At 54.3% G+C, this 17,997-nt stretch overlaps 1 protein-coding gene across 1 annotated transcript in view; it reads left to right on the top strand.

Annotated features, from left to right (window-relative positions):
* Window positions 1-424: 424 nt before the first annotated feature.
* Window positions 425-17,997, top strand: part of LOC130262606 (filamin-A-like) — a gene marked incomplete at its 5' end in the record, with an annotated part of 33,625 nt that continues 16,052 nt past the window's right edge. The window contains 12 exons of the mRNA XM_056509927.1: window positions 425-550; window positions 3,058-3,201; window positions 4,798-4,921; window positions 6,610-6,770; window positions 7,835-7,925; window positions 10,185-10,354; window positions 11,549-11,666; window positions 12,387-12,649; window positions 13,261-13,867; window positions 14,922-15,095; window positions 15,536-15,698; window positions 16,983-17,143. Of these exons, the coding sequence (XP_056365902.1) occupies window positions 425-550; window positions 3,058-3,201; window positions 4,798-4,921; window positions 6,610-6,770; window positions 7,835-7,925; window positions 10,185-10,354; window positions 11,549-11,666; window positions 12,387-12,649; window positions 13,261-13,867; window positions 14,922-15,095; window positions 15,536-15,698; window positions 16,983-17,143 (2,302 nt within the window). The remainder of the gene's footprint in view (window positions 551-3,057; window positions 3,202-4,797; window positions 4,922-6,609; window positions 6,771-7,834; window positions 7,926-10,184; window positions 10,355-11,548; window positions 11,667-12,386; window positions 12,650-13,260; window positions 13,868-14,921; window positions 15,096-15,535; window positions 15,699-16,982; window positions 17,144-17,997) is intronic.

Consider the following 17,997-nt stretch of genomic DNA (forward strand, 5'->3'; position numbering starts at 1 on the left):
TTTCCCCAAATCTCCCCAAATCTCCCCAAATCTCCCCAAATCTCCCCAAATTCCCAAATTTTCCCCCAATCTCCCCAAATCCCCAAATTTTCCCCAAATTTTCCCCCAATCTCCCCCAAATCTCCCCAAATCTCCCCCAAATCATCCCAAATCTCCCAAATTCTCCTCAAATCTCCCCAAATCTCCCCAAATTTTCCCTAAATTTTCCCCCAAATCTCCCCAAATTCTCCCCAAATCTCCCCAACTTTTCCCCAAATTTTCCCCAAATTTCCCCCAAATCCCTCAAATTTCCCCCAAATTCCCCCAAATTTTCCCCAAATTCCCCCAAATTTCCTCCAAAATTTTCCCATACCTCCCCAAATCTCCCCAAATCTCCCCAAATTTTCCCCAAATCCCCCCAAATTCCCAGATTTTCCCCCAATCTCCCCCGCTGCAGGTGAGGGCGCAGGGCCCGGGGCTGGAGCCCTCGGGGGTGGTTGTGAACAGACCGGCCGAGTTCAGCGTGGACGCGCGGCAGGGCGGCAGCGGCGGCCTCAGGGTGCACATGCAGGTGGGACTGCGGGGTTGGGAGTTTTTTGGGAATTTTTTTGGGAGATTTTTTGGGAATTTTTGGGATTTCTTTTTTTAATTTTTGGGAGGATTTTTTGGGATTTTTTTGGGGGATTTTTTGGGATTTTTTTTGAGGATTTTTGGGATTTTTTTCATTTTTTGGGGGATTTTTTGGAGATTTTTTGGGATTTTTTTGAGGATTTTTGGGATTTTTTTCAGTTTTTGGGGGAATTTTTGGGGGATTTTTGGAGATTTTTTGGGATTTTTTTGAGGATTATTTTGGGGATTTTTTTTTTTTATTTTGGGGATTTTTTTTGGGAATTTTGGGGATTTATTTGGGGATTTTTTGGGATTTTTTTTGAGGATTTTTGGGATTTTTTTCATTTTTGGGGGATTTTTTGGGATTTTTTTGGAGGATTTTTTTTTGGGAATTTTGGGGATTTTTTTTTTAATTTTTTGGGATTTTTGGAAATTTTGGGGATTTTTTTTTTTTTTTTTTTTTTTTTTTTGGGGAATTTTTGGGGAAATTTTTGGGGGGAATTTTGGGTGGGATTTGGGGATTTTTTGGGATTTTTTTGGGAATTTTGGGTGATTTTTTGGGATTTTTTTTGGGGAATTTTGGGGATTTATTTGGGGGATTTTTTTGGGATTTTTTTCATTTTTTGGGGAATTTTTGGGATTTTTTTTTTTTTGGTGGGGGAATTTTGGGGATTTTTTTATTTTATTTTTTGGGATTTTTGGAAATTTTGGGGATTTTTTGGGATTTTTTTTGGGAATTTTGGGGATTTTTTGGGATTTTTTTTTTATTTTTGGGGGGGATTTTTTTGGGATTTTTTTCATTTTTGTGGGGATTTTTGGGGATTTTTTGGGAATTTTGGGGATTTTTTGGAGATTTCTTGGGATTTTTTGGGGAACTTTTGGGATTTTTTGGGATTTTTTTTGGGGAATTTGGGGGATTTTTTGGGGGATTTCTTGGGATTTTTTTGGGGAATTTTGGGGATTTTTTGGGAGGATTTTTTTGGGGAATTCTGGGGATTTTTTGGAGATTTTTTGGGATTTTTTTTGAGGATTTTTGGGATTTTTTCATTTTTTGGGGCATTTTTGGGGGATTTTTGGGGATTTTTTTGGAGGATTTTATTGGGGAATTTTGGGGATTTTTTTTTTTTTAATTTTTTGGGATTTTTTTGGGAATTTTGGGGATTTTTTGGCATTTTTTTGGAGGATTTTTTGGGATTTTTTTGGGGGAATTTTGGGAATTTTTGAGGATTTTTTTTTTTTTTTTTTTTTTTTGGGGGGGATTTTTGAGGATTTTTTTGGGGGAATTTTGTGGGTTTTTTGGTGGAATTTTTTGGGGATTCTCTGGTGAATTTTGGCCTGAACTCGGGGGGATTTTGGGATGGATTTGGGATGGATTTTGGGGGTATTTGTTGGATTTTGTGGGATGTTGGGGTGCATTTTGGGATATTTTGGGTGTATTCCGGGTGTGTTTTGGGTGGATTTTGTGCATTTGGGGTGTAATTCAGGATATATTTTGGGATACTTTGGGGTGTATTTTGAGGTGTATTTTGGGATATTTTGGGTGTATTTTTGTTGTATTTTGGGGTGTATTCTGTGATATTTTGGGCTCTATTTGGGCTGTATTTTTGTGTATTTTGGGCTGGATTTGGGCTGTATTTTGGGCTGTATTTTGGGTATATTTTGGGCTATTTTGGGCTACATTTCTGTGTGTTTTGGGGTGTGTTTGGGGCTGTATTTTGGGTATATTTTGGGCTGTATTTTGGGTATATTTTGGGCTGTTTTGGGTACATTTTGTGTGTTCTGGGCCGTGTTTGTCACTGCTGACCCCGCTGTATTTGGGCTGTATTTTTGGTATATTTTGGGGTATATTCTGTGATATTTGAGGTGTATTTTGTCATATTTTGGGCTGTTTTGGGGTGTGTTTGTCGCTGCTGACCCCGCTGTGCCCCAGACCCCGCTGTATTTTGGGTATATTTGGGGCTGTATTTTTGGGGTATATTCTGTGATATTTGGGGTATATTCTGTGCTATTTTGGGCTGTTTTGGGGTGTGTTTGTCACTACTGACCCCGCTGTATTTGGGCTGTATTTTGGGTATATTTTGGGCTGTATTTCTGTGTGTTTGGGGCTGTATTTTGGGGTGAATTTTGTGATATTTTAGGGTATATTTTGGGCTGTTTTTGGGCTGTATTTTGGGTATATTTTGGGTATATTTTGGTTGGGTATATTTTGGGTCTATTTTGGGCTGTATTTTGGGTATATTTTGGGTATATTTTGGGCTATTTTGGGCTGTATTCTGTGTGTTTTGGGGTGTTTTTGCTGCTGCTGACCCCGCTGTATTTGGGCTGTATTTTGGGGTGAATTTTGTGATATTTTAGGGTATATTTTGGGTCTATTTTGGGCTGTATTCTGTGTGTTTTGGGGTGTGTTTGGGGCTGTATTTCTGTGTGTTTTGGGATGTTTTTGCCGCTGCTGACCCCGCTGTGCCCCAGGACGCCGAGGGCTGCCCCGTGGACGTGGCTGTGAAGGATTCTGGCAACGGCACCTTCAGCTGCTCCTACACCCCCAGGAAGGCCCTGAAGCACACGGCCATGGTGTCCTGGGGGGGGGTCAACATCCCCAACAGCCCCTTCCGGGTGAGACACCAGATATTGGGGTGGGGGGGGTGAAGGTTCCAAAAAAAAACCCAAAAATTGGGATTTTGGGGGGCTTAGAGATCTCAAAAGAACCAAAAATTGGGATTTTGGAAGGATGAATGTCCCAAAAATTGGGATTTTGGGGGGTAAAGATCTCAAAAAAACCAGAAATTGGGATTTGGGGGGGGATAAATGTCCCAAAAGAACCAAAATTTAGGATTTGGGGGGTTAATGTTGCAAAAAAAAACTCAAAAATTGGGATTTTGGGGGGTTAAAGGTCTCAAAAGAATGAATAATTGGGATTTTGGAGGGATGAATGTCCCAAAAATTGGGATTTTGGGGAGTAAAGGTCTCAAAAAAAAAGAAAAAATTTGATTTAGTGGGGGGTAAATGTTCCAAAACAACCAAAATTTGGGATCTGGGGGGGATGAATGTCCCAAAAATTGGGATTTTTGGGGGTTAAATGTCCTAAAAAAACTCACTCCCCCTTTAGGGGTTTCTGGGTTCCTCAGGGGATCCTAAATCTGGATTTTTTTTGGGTTCTCAATCCCAATTTTTGGGGTTTTGGGGGTTCCTGGGGTGTCCCCCTCCCGGTTTTTGGGGTGTTCCCTGTGGTTTTATGGGTGTCCCCCCTGTTTTTGGTGTGTCCCAGTCCCTGTTTTTGGGGTGCCCCCCCCAGTTCTGGGCTGTCCCCCCTGTTCTGGGGTCTTCCCTTGTTTTTTTGGTTGTCCCTCCATTCTGGGGTGTCCCAATCCCTGTTTTTGGGGTGTCCCCCCAGCTCTGAGGTGTCCCAGCCCCTGTTTTTGGGGTGTCCCCCTGTTTTTGGGGTCTTCCCCCGGTTTTTGGGCTGTCCCACTCCCGGTTCTGGGGTGTCCCCCCGGTTTTTGGGCTGTCCCACTCCCTGTTTTTGGGGTCTCCCCTGTTTTTGGGGTGCCCCCCCATTCTGGACTGTCCCACTCCCTGTTTTTGGCGTGTCCCACTCCCTGTTTAGGGGTGTCCCCCCAGTTTTGGTCTGTCCCAGTCCCTGTTTAGGGCTGTCCCCCGTTTTTGGGCTGTCCCACTCCCTGTTTAGGGGTCTCCTTCTGTTTTTGGTGTGTCCCACTCCCTGTTTTGGGCTGTCCCCCATTCTGAACTGTCCCACTCCCTGTTTAGGGGTTCCCCCATTTTTGGTGTGTCCCAGTCCCTGTTTTGGTGTGTCCCAGTCCCTGTTTCGGTGTGTCCCAGTCCCTGTTTTGTTGTGTCCCGCTCCCCGTTCAGGGGTCCCCCGTTTTTGGGGTGTCCCAGTCCCTGTTTAGGGCTGTCCCCCATTCTGAACTGTCCCACTCCCTGTTTATGGCTGTCCCCCATTTTTGGTGTGTCCCAGTCCCTGTTTTGGTGTGTCCCAGTCCCTGTTTAGGGCTGTCCCCCGTTTTTGGGCTGTCCCAGTCCCCGTTCAGGGGTCCCCCGTTTTTGGGGTGTCCCAGTCCCTGTTTAGGGCTGTCCCAGTCCCTGTTCAGGGGTCCCCCGTTTTTGGGGTGTCCCAGTCCCTGTTTTGGGGTGTCCCAGTCCCCGTTCAGGGGTCCCCCGTTTTCGGGGCGCCCCTGACCCGCTGTGCAGGTGGGGGTGGGGGCAGGCAGCCACCCCCACAAGGTGAAGGTTTTCGGGCCGGGCGTGGCCAAGACGGGGCTGAAGGCGCTGGAGCCGACCTACTTCACCGTGGACTGCACCGAGGCTGGCCAGGGTGGGCTGGGGGGATTTTGGGGAATTTGGGGGGGTTTGGGGGGATCTGGGGGGGTCTGGGAGGGTCTGAGGGGAATTTGGGGGGCCCTGAAAGGGTCTGGAGGGGGTTTGGGCAGGTCTGGGGGGGTTTGGGGGGGTCTGAGGGGGATTTGGGGGGGTCTGGGAGGGATTTATGGGGAATTTGGGGGGGATTTGAGGGGATCTGGGAGGGTCTGAGGGGGATTTGGGGGGCCCTGAAAGGGTCTGGGGGTGTTTGGGGGGGGATTTATGGGGAATTTGGGGAGATTTGGGGGGCCCTGAAAGGGTCTGGGAGGGTTTGGAGGGGGTTTGGGGGGGTCTGAGGGGGATTTGAGGGGGGTTTATGGGGAATTTGGGGAAATTTGGGGGCCCTGAAAGGGTCTGGGAGGGTTTGGAGGGGGTTTGGGGGGGTCTGAGGGAGATTTGGGGGGAGTCTGAGGGGGATTTGGGGGGATCTGGGGGGGATTTACGGGGAATTTGGGGGGCCCTGAAAGGGTCTGGGAGGGTTTGGAGGGGGTTTGGGGGGGTCTGAATGGGATTTGGGGGGGATTTATGGAGAATTTGGGGAAATTTGGGGGCCCTGAAAGGGTCTGGGAGGGGTTGGAGGGGATTTGGGGGAGACTGGGGGGGTTTGGGGGGGATCTGGGGGGGATTTACAGGAAATTTGGGGGCCCTGAAAGGGTCTGGGAGGGTTTGGGGGGGATTTATGGGGAATTTGGGGAGATTTGGGGGGTCTGAGGGTGATTTGGGGGAGACTGGGGAGGATTTGGGGGGGTTTTGGGGGGATTTTGAGGGGATTTGGGGAGCCCTGAAAGGGTCTGGGGGGGTTTGGAGGGGGTTTGGGCGGGACTGGGGGGGGTTTGGGGGGACCTGGGGGGGGTTTATGGGGAATTTGGGGGGGGTTTGGGAGGGTCTGAGGGGGATTTGGGGGGATTTTGAGGGGATTTGGGGGGCCCTGAAAGGGTCTGGGGGGGTTTTGGGGGGGATTTTGGGGGATCTGGGGGGGGAATTTATGGGGAATTTGGGGAGATTTTGAGGGGATCTGGGAGGGTCTGAGGGGGATTTGGGGGGCCCTGAAAGGGTCTGGGGGTGTTTGGGGGGGGATTTATGGGGAATTTGGGGAGATTTGGGGGGTCTGAGGGGGATTTGGGGGGGTTTGGGGGGGATTTGGGGAGCCCTGAAAGGGTCTGGGAGGGGTTGGAGGGGGTTTGGGGGGGTCTGAGGGGGATTTGGGGAGGTTTGGGGGAGATTTGGGGGCCCTGAAGGGGGCTGGGGGAGATTTTGGGGCTCTGAGGGGGTGTGGGTGGGTTTGGAGGGTCTAGGGGGGGATTTCCAGGGAATTTAGGAGTGTTTGGGATGGATTTGGAGGAGTTTGGGGTGGATTTGGGCGGGATTCTGGAGGTTTTGGGATGGATTTGGGGGGGATTTGGGGTCCTGCTGGATTCCCTGCGGGGTTTTTGGGGTCACTGGGGGTCCTTGGGGGGATCTCTCCATCTTTTTGGGGATTTTTTTGGGGGGATCCCTCACCCCTTTGTGCTCCCACCAGCACCAGCATCACCTGAGGGGAAATTTGGGTTTTTTTGGGGATCCCAGCGGCTCCCGCGGGGTTTTGGGGTGCAGATCAGACCTGTGCAGTTTTGGGGGGTCCCTGAGCCCCGTGTGCCCCCCCAGGTGACGTCAGCATCGGCATCAAGTGCGCGCCGGGCGTGGTGGGGCCGGCCGAGGCCGACCTGGACTTCGACATCATCAGGAACGACAACGACACCTTCACGGTCAAGTACACGCCCAAGGGGGCGGGGCTGCACACCATCATGGTGCTGTTCGCTGGACAGGTGGGGCTGGGGGCTGCAGGGGGGGCTGGGGGGGTCTGGGGGGTCTGGGGGTGTCTGGGGGGTCTGGGGGCTTTGGGGGAGTCAGGGGGTTCAGGGGGATTTGGGTCAGGGGGCTGCACACCATCATGGTGCTGTTCGCAGGACAGGTGGGGCTGGGGGGGGTTTGGGGGTCTGGGGGATCTGGGGGGGTCTGGAGGCTTTGGGGGAGTCAGGGGGTTCAGGGGGATTTGGGTCTGGCACCATCATGGTGCTGTTCGCTGGACAGGTGGGGTTTGGGGGGGTCTGGGGGGGCTGGGGGATCTGGGGGGTCTGGGGGGTCTGGGGGGGTCTGGGGGAGTCAGGGGGATTTGGGTCAGGGGGCTGCACACCATCGTGGTGCTGTTCGCAGGACAGGTGGGGCTGGGGGGGGTTTGGGGGTCTGGGGGGGCTGGGGGGGTCTGGGGGTTTTGGGGGAGTCGGGATTTGGGTCTGGGGGCTGCACTCCATCATGGTGCTGTTCGCAGGACAGGTGGGGCTGGGGGGGCTGGGGGGGCTGGGGCTGGTCTCACGGTTATTTAGGGGTCTCTCAGGGGTCTCAGGGTGATTTGGGGTCTCTCAGGGGGTCTCTGGGGGGCCTCAGTGTGATTTGGGGGGTCTCAGGGTTATTTGGGGATCTCTCAGGGGCTCTCAGGGGGTCTCTCAGGGGGTCTCAGGGTGATTTGGGGGTTCCTGTGTGATTTGGGGTCTCTGGAGGGGGTCTCTCAGGGGGTCTCAGTGTGATTTGGGGTCTCTCAGGGGGTCTCAGTGTGATTTGGGGGTTCCTGTGTGATTTGGGGTCTCTGGGGGGGGTCTCTCAGGGGGTCTCAGTGTGATTTGGGGTCTCTCAGGGGGTCTCAGGGTGATTTGGGGGTCTCAGTGTGATTTGGGGTCTCTGGGGGGGTCTCTCAGGGGGTCTCAGTGTGATTTGGGGTCTCTCAGGGGTCTCAGTGTGATTTGGGGTCTCTGGGGGGTCTCTCAGGGGGTCTCAGGGTGATCTGGGGTCTCTCAGGGGGTCTCAGTGTGATTTGGGGTCTCTGCCCCCCCAGGCCACCCCCAGCAGCCCCATCCGGGTCAGGGTTGACCCCGCTCACGACGCCAGCAAGGTCAAGGCCGAGGGGCCCGGCCTGAGCCGCTCCGGTGGGTCTGGGGGAAATGGGGGGTCTGGGGGGGAAATTGGGGGGTTTGGGGGGGGTCTGGGGTCCTGGGGAGGGAAATTGGGGGGTTTGGGGGGGGTCTGGGGGGGAAATTGGGGGGTTTGGGGGGAAATTCGGGTCCTGGGGGGGGGGAAATTGGGGGGTTTGTGGGGAGATTTGGGGTCCTGGGTGGGAAATTGGGGGGTCTGGGGGGGAAATTGGGGGGTTTGGGGGGGGTCTGGGGTCCTGGGTGGGAAATTGGGGGGTTTGGGGGGGGTCTGGGGGGGAAATTGGGGGGTCTGGGGGGAAATTCGGGTCCTGGGGGGGGGAAATTGGGGAGTTTGTGGGGGGATTTGGGGTCCTGGGTGGGAAATTGGGGGCTGGGGGGGGCGGGGATTTGGGGTCCAGGAGGGTTTGGGGGTCCCTGGGGGTTTTATGGGGGAATTTTGGGGTCTGGAGGGGGGTGGGGAGGAAATTTGGGAACCCTGGGAGAGCTGAGAAGGAAATTTGGGATCCTGAAGGGGAAATTGGGGGTTTGGGGGTCCCTGGGGGGCTGGGGAGGGAATTTGGGGTTCTGGGGGGGGCGGGGGGGTGTTGGGTTTTTGGGGTTGTTTAACCAGGATTTTGGGGGTTTGGGGGATGGTTTTTGAGGGGATTCTTTTGGTATTTGGGGTTTTTGGGGGTGTGAGATGGGGATTTTGGGTTTTTTGGGGTGTCTGACTGGATTTGGTGTTTCTGGGGGTGTGAGATGGGATTTTGGGGTGTCTGACTGGATTTTGGGTTTTTGGGGGTGTGAGATGGGGATTTTGGGGTGTCTGACTGGATTTTGGGTTTTTGGGGGTGTGAGATGGGATTTTTTGGGTTTTTGGGGGTGTCAGATGGGGATTTTGGGGTGTCTGACTGGATTTTGGGTTTTTGGGGGTGTGAGATGGGATTTTGGGGTGTCTGACTGGATTTTGGTGTTTCTGGGGGTGTCAGATGGGATTTTGGGGTGTCTGACTGGATTTTGGTGTTTTTGGGGGTGTGAGATGGGATTTTGGGTTTTTGGGGGTGTGAGATGGGATTTTGGTGTTTTTGGGGGTGTGAGATGGGGATTTTGGGTTTTTGGGGGTGTCAGAGTGGGGATTTTGAGTTTTTTGGGGTGTCTGACTGGATTTTGGTGTTTTTGGGGGTGTGAGATGGGGATTTTGGGGTGTCTGACTGGATTTTGGTGTTTTTGGGGGTGTGAGATGGGATTTTGGGGTGTCTAACTGGATTTTGGTGTTTCTGGGGGTGTCAGATGGGATTTTGGGGTGTCTGACTGGATTTTGGTGTTTCTGGGGGTGTCAGATGGGATTTTGGGGTGTCTGACTGGATTTTGGTGTTTTTGGGGGTGTGAGATGGGATTTTGGGTTTTTGGGGGTGTGAGATGGGATTTTGGTGTTTTTGGGGGTGTGAGATGGGGATTTTGGGTTTTTGGGGGTGTCAGATGGGATTTTGGGGTGTCTGACTGGATTTTGGGTTTTTGGGGGTGTGAGATGGGGATTTTGGGGTGTCTGACTGGATTTTGGGTTTTTGGGGGTGTGAGATGGGATTTTGGGGTGTCTGACTGGATTTTGGGTTTTTGGGGGTGTGAGATGGGATTTTGGGGTGTCTGACTGGATTTTGGTGTTTCTGGGGGTGTCAGATGGGATTTTGGGGTGTCTGACTGGATTTTGGTGTTTTTGGGGGTGTGAGATGGGATTTTGGGTTTTTGGGGGTGTGAGATGGGATTTTGGTGTTTTTGGGGGTGTGAGATGGGGATTTTGGGTTTTTGGGGGTGTCAGATGGGATTTTGGGGTGTCTGACTGGATTTTGGGTTTTTGGGGGTGTGAGATGGGGATTTTGGGGTGTCTGACTGGATTTTGGTGTTTTTGGGGGTGTGAGATGGGATTTTGGGGTGTCTAACTGGATTTTGGTGTTTCTGGGGGTGTCAGATGGGATTTTGGGGTGTCTGACTGGATTTTGGTGTTTCTGGGGGTGTCAGATGGGATTTTGGGGTGTCTGACTGGATTTTGGTGTTTTTGGGGGTGTGAGATGGGATTTTGGGTTTTTGGGGGTGTGAGATGGGATTTTGGTGTTTTTGGGGGTGTGAGATGGGGATTTTGGGTTTTTGGGGGTGTCAGATGGGATTTTGGGGTGTCTGACTGGATTTTGGGTTTTTGGGGGTGTGAGATGGGATTTGGTGTTTTTGGGGGTGTGAGATGGGATTTTGGGGTGTCTGACCGGTTTTGGGGTGCCCCAGGTGTGGAGCTGGGCAAGCCCACCCATTTCACAGTGAACACCAAGGGCGGGGGCAGGGCTGCCCTGGACGTGCAGGTGACGGGGCCGGGCAAGGGCGAGGCCGTCAGGGACCTGCAGGTGACCGACAACCACGACGGCACCCACACGGTCACCTACACACCTGTGCAGCAGGTGAGCCCCCCAAAATATCCTAAATAACCCCAAAAACACCCCTGAAAACCCCAAACACCCACACGGTCACCTACACACCTGTGCAACAGGTGAGCCCCCCAAAAACATCCCAAAATATCCTAAATAATCCTAAATGATCCTAAACCACCCACACGGTCACCTACACACCTGTGCATCAGGTGAGCCCCCCAAAATATCCTAAATAACCCCAAAAACACCCCCAAAAACCCCACACACCCACACGGTCACCTACACACCTGTGCAGCAGGTGAGCCCCCCAAAATATCCTAAATAACCCCAAAAACATCCCAAAAAACATCCCAAACACACACAAGGTGATTTACACACCTGTGCAGCAGGTGAGCACCCCAAAAAAAGTCTAAATAATCCTAAATAATCTTAAATAATCCTAAATAGTCCTAAACCACCCACACAGTGATTTACACACCTGTGCAGCAGGTGAGCACCCCAAACACACCCCAAAATATCCTAAATAATCCTAAATGATCCTAACCCACCCACACAGTCACCTACACACCTGAACCCCCAAAACCAGTCCCAGAAATACCAACAACCCCGCCCCCAACCCCACCTGGATCAGGTCAGGGGGGTCCCTAAATCCTGGGAACCCCCCAAACCCCACCTGGATCAGGTTGGGGATCCCCAAATCCCCTGAACCCCCCAAACCCCACCTGGATCAGGTTGGGGGGGTCCCCAAATCCCTTGAACCCCCAAACCCCACCTGGATCGGGGAGGGGGGGGATCCCCAAATCCCTTGACCCCCCAAACCCCACCTGGATCAGGTTGGGGATCCCCAAATCCCTTGAACCCCCAACCCCACCTGGATCAGGTTGCAGGGGGGATCCCCAAATCCCTTGAACCCCCAAATCCCACCTGGATCAGGTTGGGGGGGTCCCCAAATCCCTTGACCCCCCAAACCCCACCTGGATCGGAGGGGGATCCCCAAATTCCCTGAACCCCAAATCCCACCTGGATCAGGGGGGGATCCCCAAATCCCTTGAACCCCAACCCCACCTGGATCGGAGGGGGATCCCCAAATCCCCTGAACCCCAAACCCCACCTGGATCAGATTGGGGATCCCCAAATCTCCTGAACCCCAAACCCCACCTGGATCAGGTCGGGGGGGGGATCCCCAAATCTCAGGACCCCCCCTGACCCCGCTGTGCCCCCCAGGGGAATTTGGGGGTGTCGGTGACCTACGGGGGGGACCCCATCCCCAAGAGCCCCTTCAGCGTCGGCGTCAGCCCCGGCCTGGACCTGGGCAAGATCAAAATCTCCGGCCTGGACGACAGTAAGGGGGAAATGGGGGGGATTGGGGGGGTTCCCTGGGGTTTGGGGGGGTCTCAAGGGTTTGGGGGTTCCCAGAATTTGGAGGGGTCCCTAGGGTTTGGGAGGTCTCAGGGGTTTGGGTGGGTCCCTGGGTTTGGGGGTGTCCTGGGGTTTGAGGGGGTCAGCAGGATTTGGCAGGGTCCACTGGGTTTGGGGGCGTCCCCAGGATTTAGGGGGGATGTCGAAGGTTTAAGGGGATTTTGGGATTGGAGGTCTCTGATTTGGGAGGGGGGAGTCCCCAGGGTTTGGAGGGGTTTTGGGATTGGGGGTTTTGGGGTTGAGGGTCCCTGGTTTGGGGAGGTTTCGGAATTGGGATTCCTGATTTGTGGGGGTCCCTGGTTTGGGGTTGGGGTCCCAGGTTTGGGGAGGTTTTGGGGTTGGGATCCCTGGTTTGGGGTTGGGGTCCCTGGTTTGGGTTGGTTTTAGGTTGGGGGTCCCTGGTTTTGGGGGGGTCCCTGGTTTGGGTTGGTTTTGGGATGGGGATCCCTGGTTTGGGATTGGGGTCCCTGGTTTGGGGTTGGGGTCCCTGGTTTTGGTTGGATTTGGGGTTGGGGTCCCTGGTTTGGGGTTGGGGTCCCCAGTTTGGGTCAGTTTTGGGGTTGGGGTCCCTGCTTTGGGTCGGTTTTGGGGTTGGGGTCCCCGGTTTGTGCCCCCTCCCCACGATCCCCCCCTCGCCCCGCAGAGCTGGAGGTGGGCAAGGCGCAGGAGTTCACGGTGAAGGCCAAGGGCGCGGGCGGGCAGGGCAAGGTGGGCGCGCGGATCCTGGGCCCGGCGCGGAAGCCGGTGCCGTGCACGGTGGAGCCGGGCGCCGGCGGCGACAGCAGCGCCGTGCGCTTCGTGCCGCGCGACGAGGGCCCGCACAGCGTGGAGGTCACCTACGACGGCGTGGCCGTGCCCGGCAGCCCCTTCCCCGTGGAGGTGGTGCCGCCCACCGACCCCTCCAAGGTCAGCGCGGGGTTGGGGGGTTTGGGGGTGGTGCTGGGCCTGGGACACAATTCAACCAAACCAAACTCACCCAAGCAATCCAACCCAGTTCAACTGAATTCAAACCAGCCAATCCAACCCAACCCAACCAATCCAACTCAGTTCAACCAATCCAATGCAACTCAACTCAGTCCAATTCAACCCAACTCAACCCAGCTCAATTCAGGCCATCCCAACCCAACCCAACCAATCCAACTCAATTCAACCAATCCAGTGTAACTCAACTCAACCCCATTCAACCAAACTCAACCCAACTCAATTCAGCTAAACCAATCCAACTCAACCCAATTCAGCTAAACCAATCCAACCCAACTCAACCCAAGCCAACCAATCCAACTCAATTCAACCAATCAAATCCACCTCAATTCAACCTAACTCAACCCAACCAATCCAAGCCAACTCAATCCGACTCAACCCAACCAATCCAACCCAGCTCAACCTAACTCAACCCAACTCAACCCACATGAACCAATCCAACCCAGCTCATACCAACCAATCCAACTCAACTCAGTCCAACTAGCCCAACTCAGCCCAACTCAGCCCAACTCGCTCCAACCTTTTCATCCCCCCAGGTCCGTGCCTTTGGCCCTGGTCTCCAGGGGGGCCTGGCGGGGGTTCCAGCCCCATTCACCATCGACACCAAAGGCGCCGGCACAGGCGGTTTGGGCCTGACCGTGGAGGGGCCCTGCGAGGCCAAAATCGAGTGCCAGGACAACGGCGACGGCACCTGCTCCGTGTCCTACCTGCCCACGGAGCCCGGCGACTACAACATCAACATCCTCTTCGCCGGCACCCACATCCCGGGCTCGCCCTTCCGCGCCCCGATCCGGCCAAAGTTCGACCCCTCCAAGGTCACGTGCGAAGGGCCGGGGCTGGAGAAGGCCACGGCCGGCCAGCCGGGGCGCTTCCGGGTGGACTGCAGCCGGGCGGGGACGGCCGAGCTGACCATCGGCATCGCCTCGGAGGCCGGGGCGCGGGCGGAGGTGAGGGTGGAGGAGAACGGCGACGGCATCTACACCATCGCCTACACGCCGCGCAGCGCCGGCGTGCACACCGTCACCGTGGAGTACGGCGGGCAGCCCGTGCCGCACTTCCCCAGCACCGTGCGCGTGGAGCCGGCGCCGGCCGCCGTGGACACGGCCGGCATCAAGGTGTACGGGCCCGGCGTGGAGGGGAAGGGTGAGTTTGGGGTGGCGTGGAAGGGTTGGGTTGAGTTGAGTTGGGTTCAGTTTGATTGGGTTGGGTCGGATTGAGTTGAGTTGCTTTGAGTTGGGATGAGTTGTGTTTGGGTTGAGTTGGGTTGGATTGACTTTGGATGAGTTTGGTTTGATTGGGTTGGGTTAGGATGGATTGAGCTGTGTTGGGGTAGGTTGGGTTGAGTTGGGATGGATTGAGTTAAGTTGGGGTAGGTTGGGTTGAGTTGGGATGAGTTTGATTTAATTGGGTTGGGATGAGCTGGGTTGAGTTGGGTTGGGTAGGGTTGGTTGGTTGAGATGAATTGGGTTGAGTTGGGTTGGGTTGGTTGGAATGAACTGGGTTGGGTTGAGTTGTATTGGGTTGAGTTTAGATGGGTTGGTTGAGGTGAGTTAGGATGAGATGAGTTGGATTGAGTTGGGTTGGTTGGAATGAACTATGTTGGGTTGAGTTGTATTGGGTTGGTTGAGATGAGTTGGATTGGGTTGGTTGGGTTGAGCTGGGATGGGTTGGTTGGGATGAGTTGGGATGAGATGAGTTAGGATGAGTTGAGTTGGATTGGGTTGGGTTGGTTGGAATGAACTATGTTGAGTTGAGTTGTATTGGGTTGGTTGAGATGAGTTGGATTGGGTTGGTTGGGTTGAGCTGGGATGGGTTGGTTGGGATGAGTTGGGTTGAGATGAGTTAGGATGAGTTGAGTTGGATTGAGTTGGGTTGGTTGGGATGAGTTGGGTTGAGATGAGTTAGGATGAGTTGAGTTGGATTGAGTTGGGTTGGTTGGGATGAGTTGGGATGGGTTGGTTGGGATTAGTTGGGTTGAGATGAGTTAGGATGAGTTGAGTTGGATTGAGTTGGGTTGAGATGAGTTAGGATGAGTTGAGTTGGATTGAGTTGGGTTGGTTGGGATGAATTGGGTTGAGATGAGTTAGGATGAGTTGAGTTGGATTGAGTTGGGTTGGTTGGGATGAATTGGGTTGAGCTCATTTGGGTTCAGTTGGGTTGGGTTGGAAGAAGCCCCCGCTGACCCCGTCACCCCCAGGCGTGTTCCGCGAGGCCGTGACGGAGTTCGAGGTGGACGCGCGGGCCGTGGCCAAGGCCGGCGGGCCCCACGTCAAGGCCCTGGTGTCCAACCCCTCCGGAAACGTCACCGAGACCTTTGTGGAGGACCGGGGCGACGGCACCTACCACGTGGAGTACACGCCCTACGAGGAGGGTGAGACTGGGGGGATCTGGGGGGACTTCGAAGGATTTTGGGTGATTTTGGGTGATTTTGAGATATTTTCAGGGGATTTTGGGTGATCTGGAGGGATTTTGCGAAATTTTGTAGGATTTTCAGGGCTTGGGCGGGATTTTTGGGCAATCTTGAGGGATTTTGGAGGGGATTTTTTGTGAGTTTTGAGAGATTCAAAGAGATTTTGGGGAGATTTGGTGGATTTTGGGGGATTGGTGATTTTGAGATGGGATTCTGAGGGATAGTTGGTGAAATTGGAGTGTGATTTTCAGGGGTTTTGGGTGGGATTTGGTGGATTTTAGGTGGGATTCTGAGGGGTTTGGTGGGATTTTGGGTGGGATTTGGTGGATTTTGGGTGGGATTTGGTGATTTTGGGTGGGATTCTGAGGGATTTGGTAAATTTTGGGATGGGATTCCCCCAGGCCTGCACACGGTGGACGTGACCTACGGCGGCGCGCCGGTGCCGCTGAGCCCGTTCCGCGTCCCCGTCACCGAGGGCTGTGACCCCAGCCGGGTGCGGGTGCACGGCCCCGGCATCCAGAGTGGCACCACCAACCAACCCAACAAATTCACCGTGGAGACCCGGTGAGAGCCCTGATCCCCACGGGGATCAGCAAAATCCTAGTGGGAAGCCCCATATCCCAGCGGGAATCCCCAAATCTCAGCAGGAATCCCCAAAATCCTAAAGGGAATCCCCCAAATCCCAATGGGAATGCCCAAAATCCCAGCAGGAATCCCCAGATCTCAACAGAAATTCCCAAAATCCCAAGAGGAATCCCCAAAATTCAGCTAGAATCCCCTGAAATCCCAATTGGAATCCTTGAAATCCCAATGGGAATCCCTCCTCCCTGACCCCAAATCCCATTCCCCCCAAATCCCCTCTCCCTGACCCCAAATCTCCCCTCCATGACCCCAAATCTCCCCTCCATGACCCCAAATCCCATTTCCCCCAATCCCATTCCCCAAACCCCATTTCCCACCCCTTCTGGCTGACCCCAAATGCTCCCTGGCTGACCCCAAACCCCACTCCCTGACCACCCCAATCCTATTCCCCCAATCCCATTCCCCAGTCCCATTCCCACCTCCTGTCTGACCCCAATCCCGTTTTCCCCCCCGTTTGACCCCAATCCCATTTCCCCACCCTGCTGACCCCCAATCCCATTTCCCACCCCTTTTCTGACCCCAATCCCATCCCCAATCCCATTCCCCCCTGGTTGACCCCAATCCCATTCCCCAATCCCATTTCCCCCCCCCCCGCTGACCCCAATCCCATTCCCCAGTCCCATTCCCACCCCCTGGTTGACCCCAATCCCATTTCCCCCCCTGGCTGACCCCAATCCCATTCCCCAGTCCCATTCCCCCCATCTGACCCCAATCCCGTTCCCCAATCCCATTCCCCCATCTGACCCCAATCCCATTCCCCAATCCCATTCCCCCCATCTGACCCCAATCCCATTCCCCAATCCCATTCCCCCCATCTGACCCCAATCCCGTTCCCCAATCCCATTCCCCCATCTGACCCTAATCCCATTCCCATTCCCCCATCTGACCCCAATCCCGTTCCCCAATCCCATTCCCCAGTCCCATTCCCCCATCTGACCCCAATCCCGTTCCCCAATCCCATTCCCCCATCTGACCCCAATCCCGTTCCCCAATCCCATTCCCCCCATCTGACCCCAATCCCGTTCCCCAGTCCCATTCCCCCATCTGACCCCAATCCCATTCCCCAATCCCATTCCCCCATCTGACCCCAATCCCATTCCCCAATCCCATTCTCCCCATCTGACCCCAATCCCATTCCCATTCCCCCATCTGACCCCAATCCCGTTCCCCAATCCCATTCCCCCATCTGACCCCAATCCGTGGCAGCGGGGCCGGCACGGGCGGGCTGGGTCTGGCCGTCGAGGGCCCGTCGGAAGCCAAGATGTCGTGCACGGACAACAAGGACGGCAGCTGCTGCGTGGAGTACGTGCCCTACGAGGCCGGCACCTACAGCCTCAACGTCACCTACGGCGGCCACCAGGTCCCCGGTGAGCAGCACAGCTTGGGCAGCTTGGGGGATTTTTTGGGGATTTTTTGGAGGATTTTTTAGGGGTTTATGGGGATTTTTGGGGGATTTTTTCAGGGATTTTTAGTGGTTTTTTGGTGATTTTTAGTGATTTTTTTGTGATTTTTAGTGATTTTTTAGTGATTTTTAGTGATTTTTTGGGTTGACCCCAATCCCATTCCCCAATCACATTCGCAGCCCCTGTCTGACCCCAATCCCATCCCCAATCCCATTTCCCCCACCCTAATGACCCCCAATCCCATTTCCATCCACCCTGGTGACCCCAATCCCATTTCCCTCCACCCTGGTGACCCCCATCCCATTTCCCCCACTCTAATGACCCCCAATCCCATTTTCCCCCACCCTGATGACCCCTAATCCAATTTCCCTCCATCCTGGTGACCCCAATCCCATTTCCCCCTCCTTGATGACCCCCAATCCCATTTCCCCCACCCTGGTGACCCCCAATCCCATTTTCCCCTCCTTGATGACCCCAATCCCATTTCCCCCACTCTGATGACCCCCAATCCCCATTTCCCCCACCCTGGTGACCCCCAATCCTATTCCCCCCACCCTGGTGACCCCCAATCCCATTTCTCCCCACCCTGCTGACCCCCAATCCCATTCCCCCAATCCCATTTTCCCCACCCTGGTGACCCCCAATCCCATTTCCCTCCACCATGGTGACCCCAATCCCATTTCCCTCCACCCTGTTGACCCCCAATCCCATTTCCCCCCACCCTGGTGACCCCTAATCCCATTTCCCCCCACTCTGATGACCCCAATCCCATTTTCCCCACCCTGGTGACCCCCAATCCCATTTCCTCCCCACCCTGG

Source organism: Oenanthe melanoleuca, chromosome 25 (genome assembly GCF_029582105.1).
Source record: "Oenanthe melanoleuca isolate GR-GAL-2019-014 chromosome 25, OMel1.0, whole genome shotgun sequence".
Lineage (NCBI taxonomy): Eukaryota > Metazoa > Chordata > Aves > Passeriformes > Muscicapidae > Oenanthe > Oenanthe melanoleuca.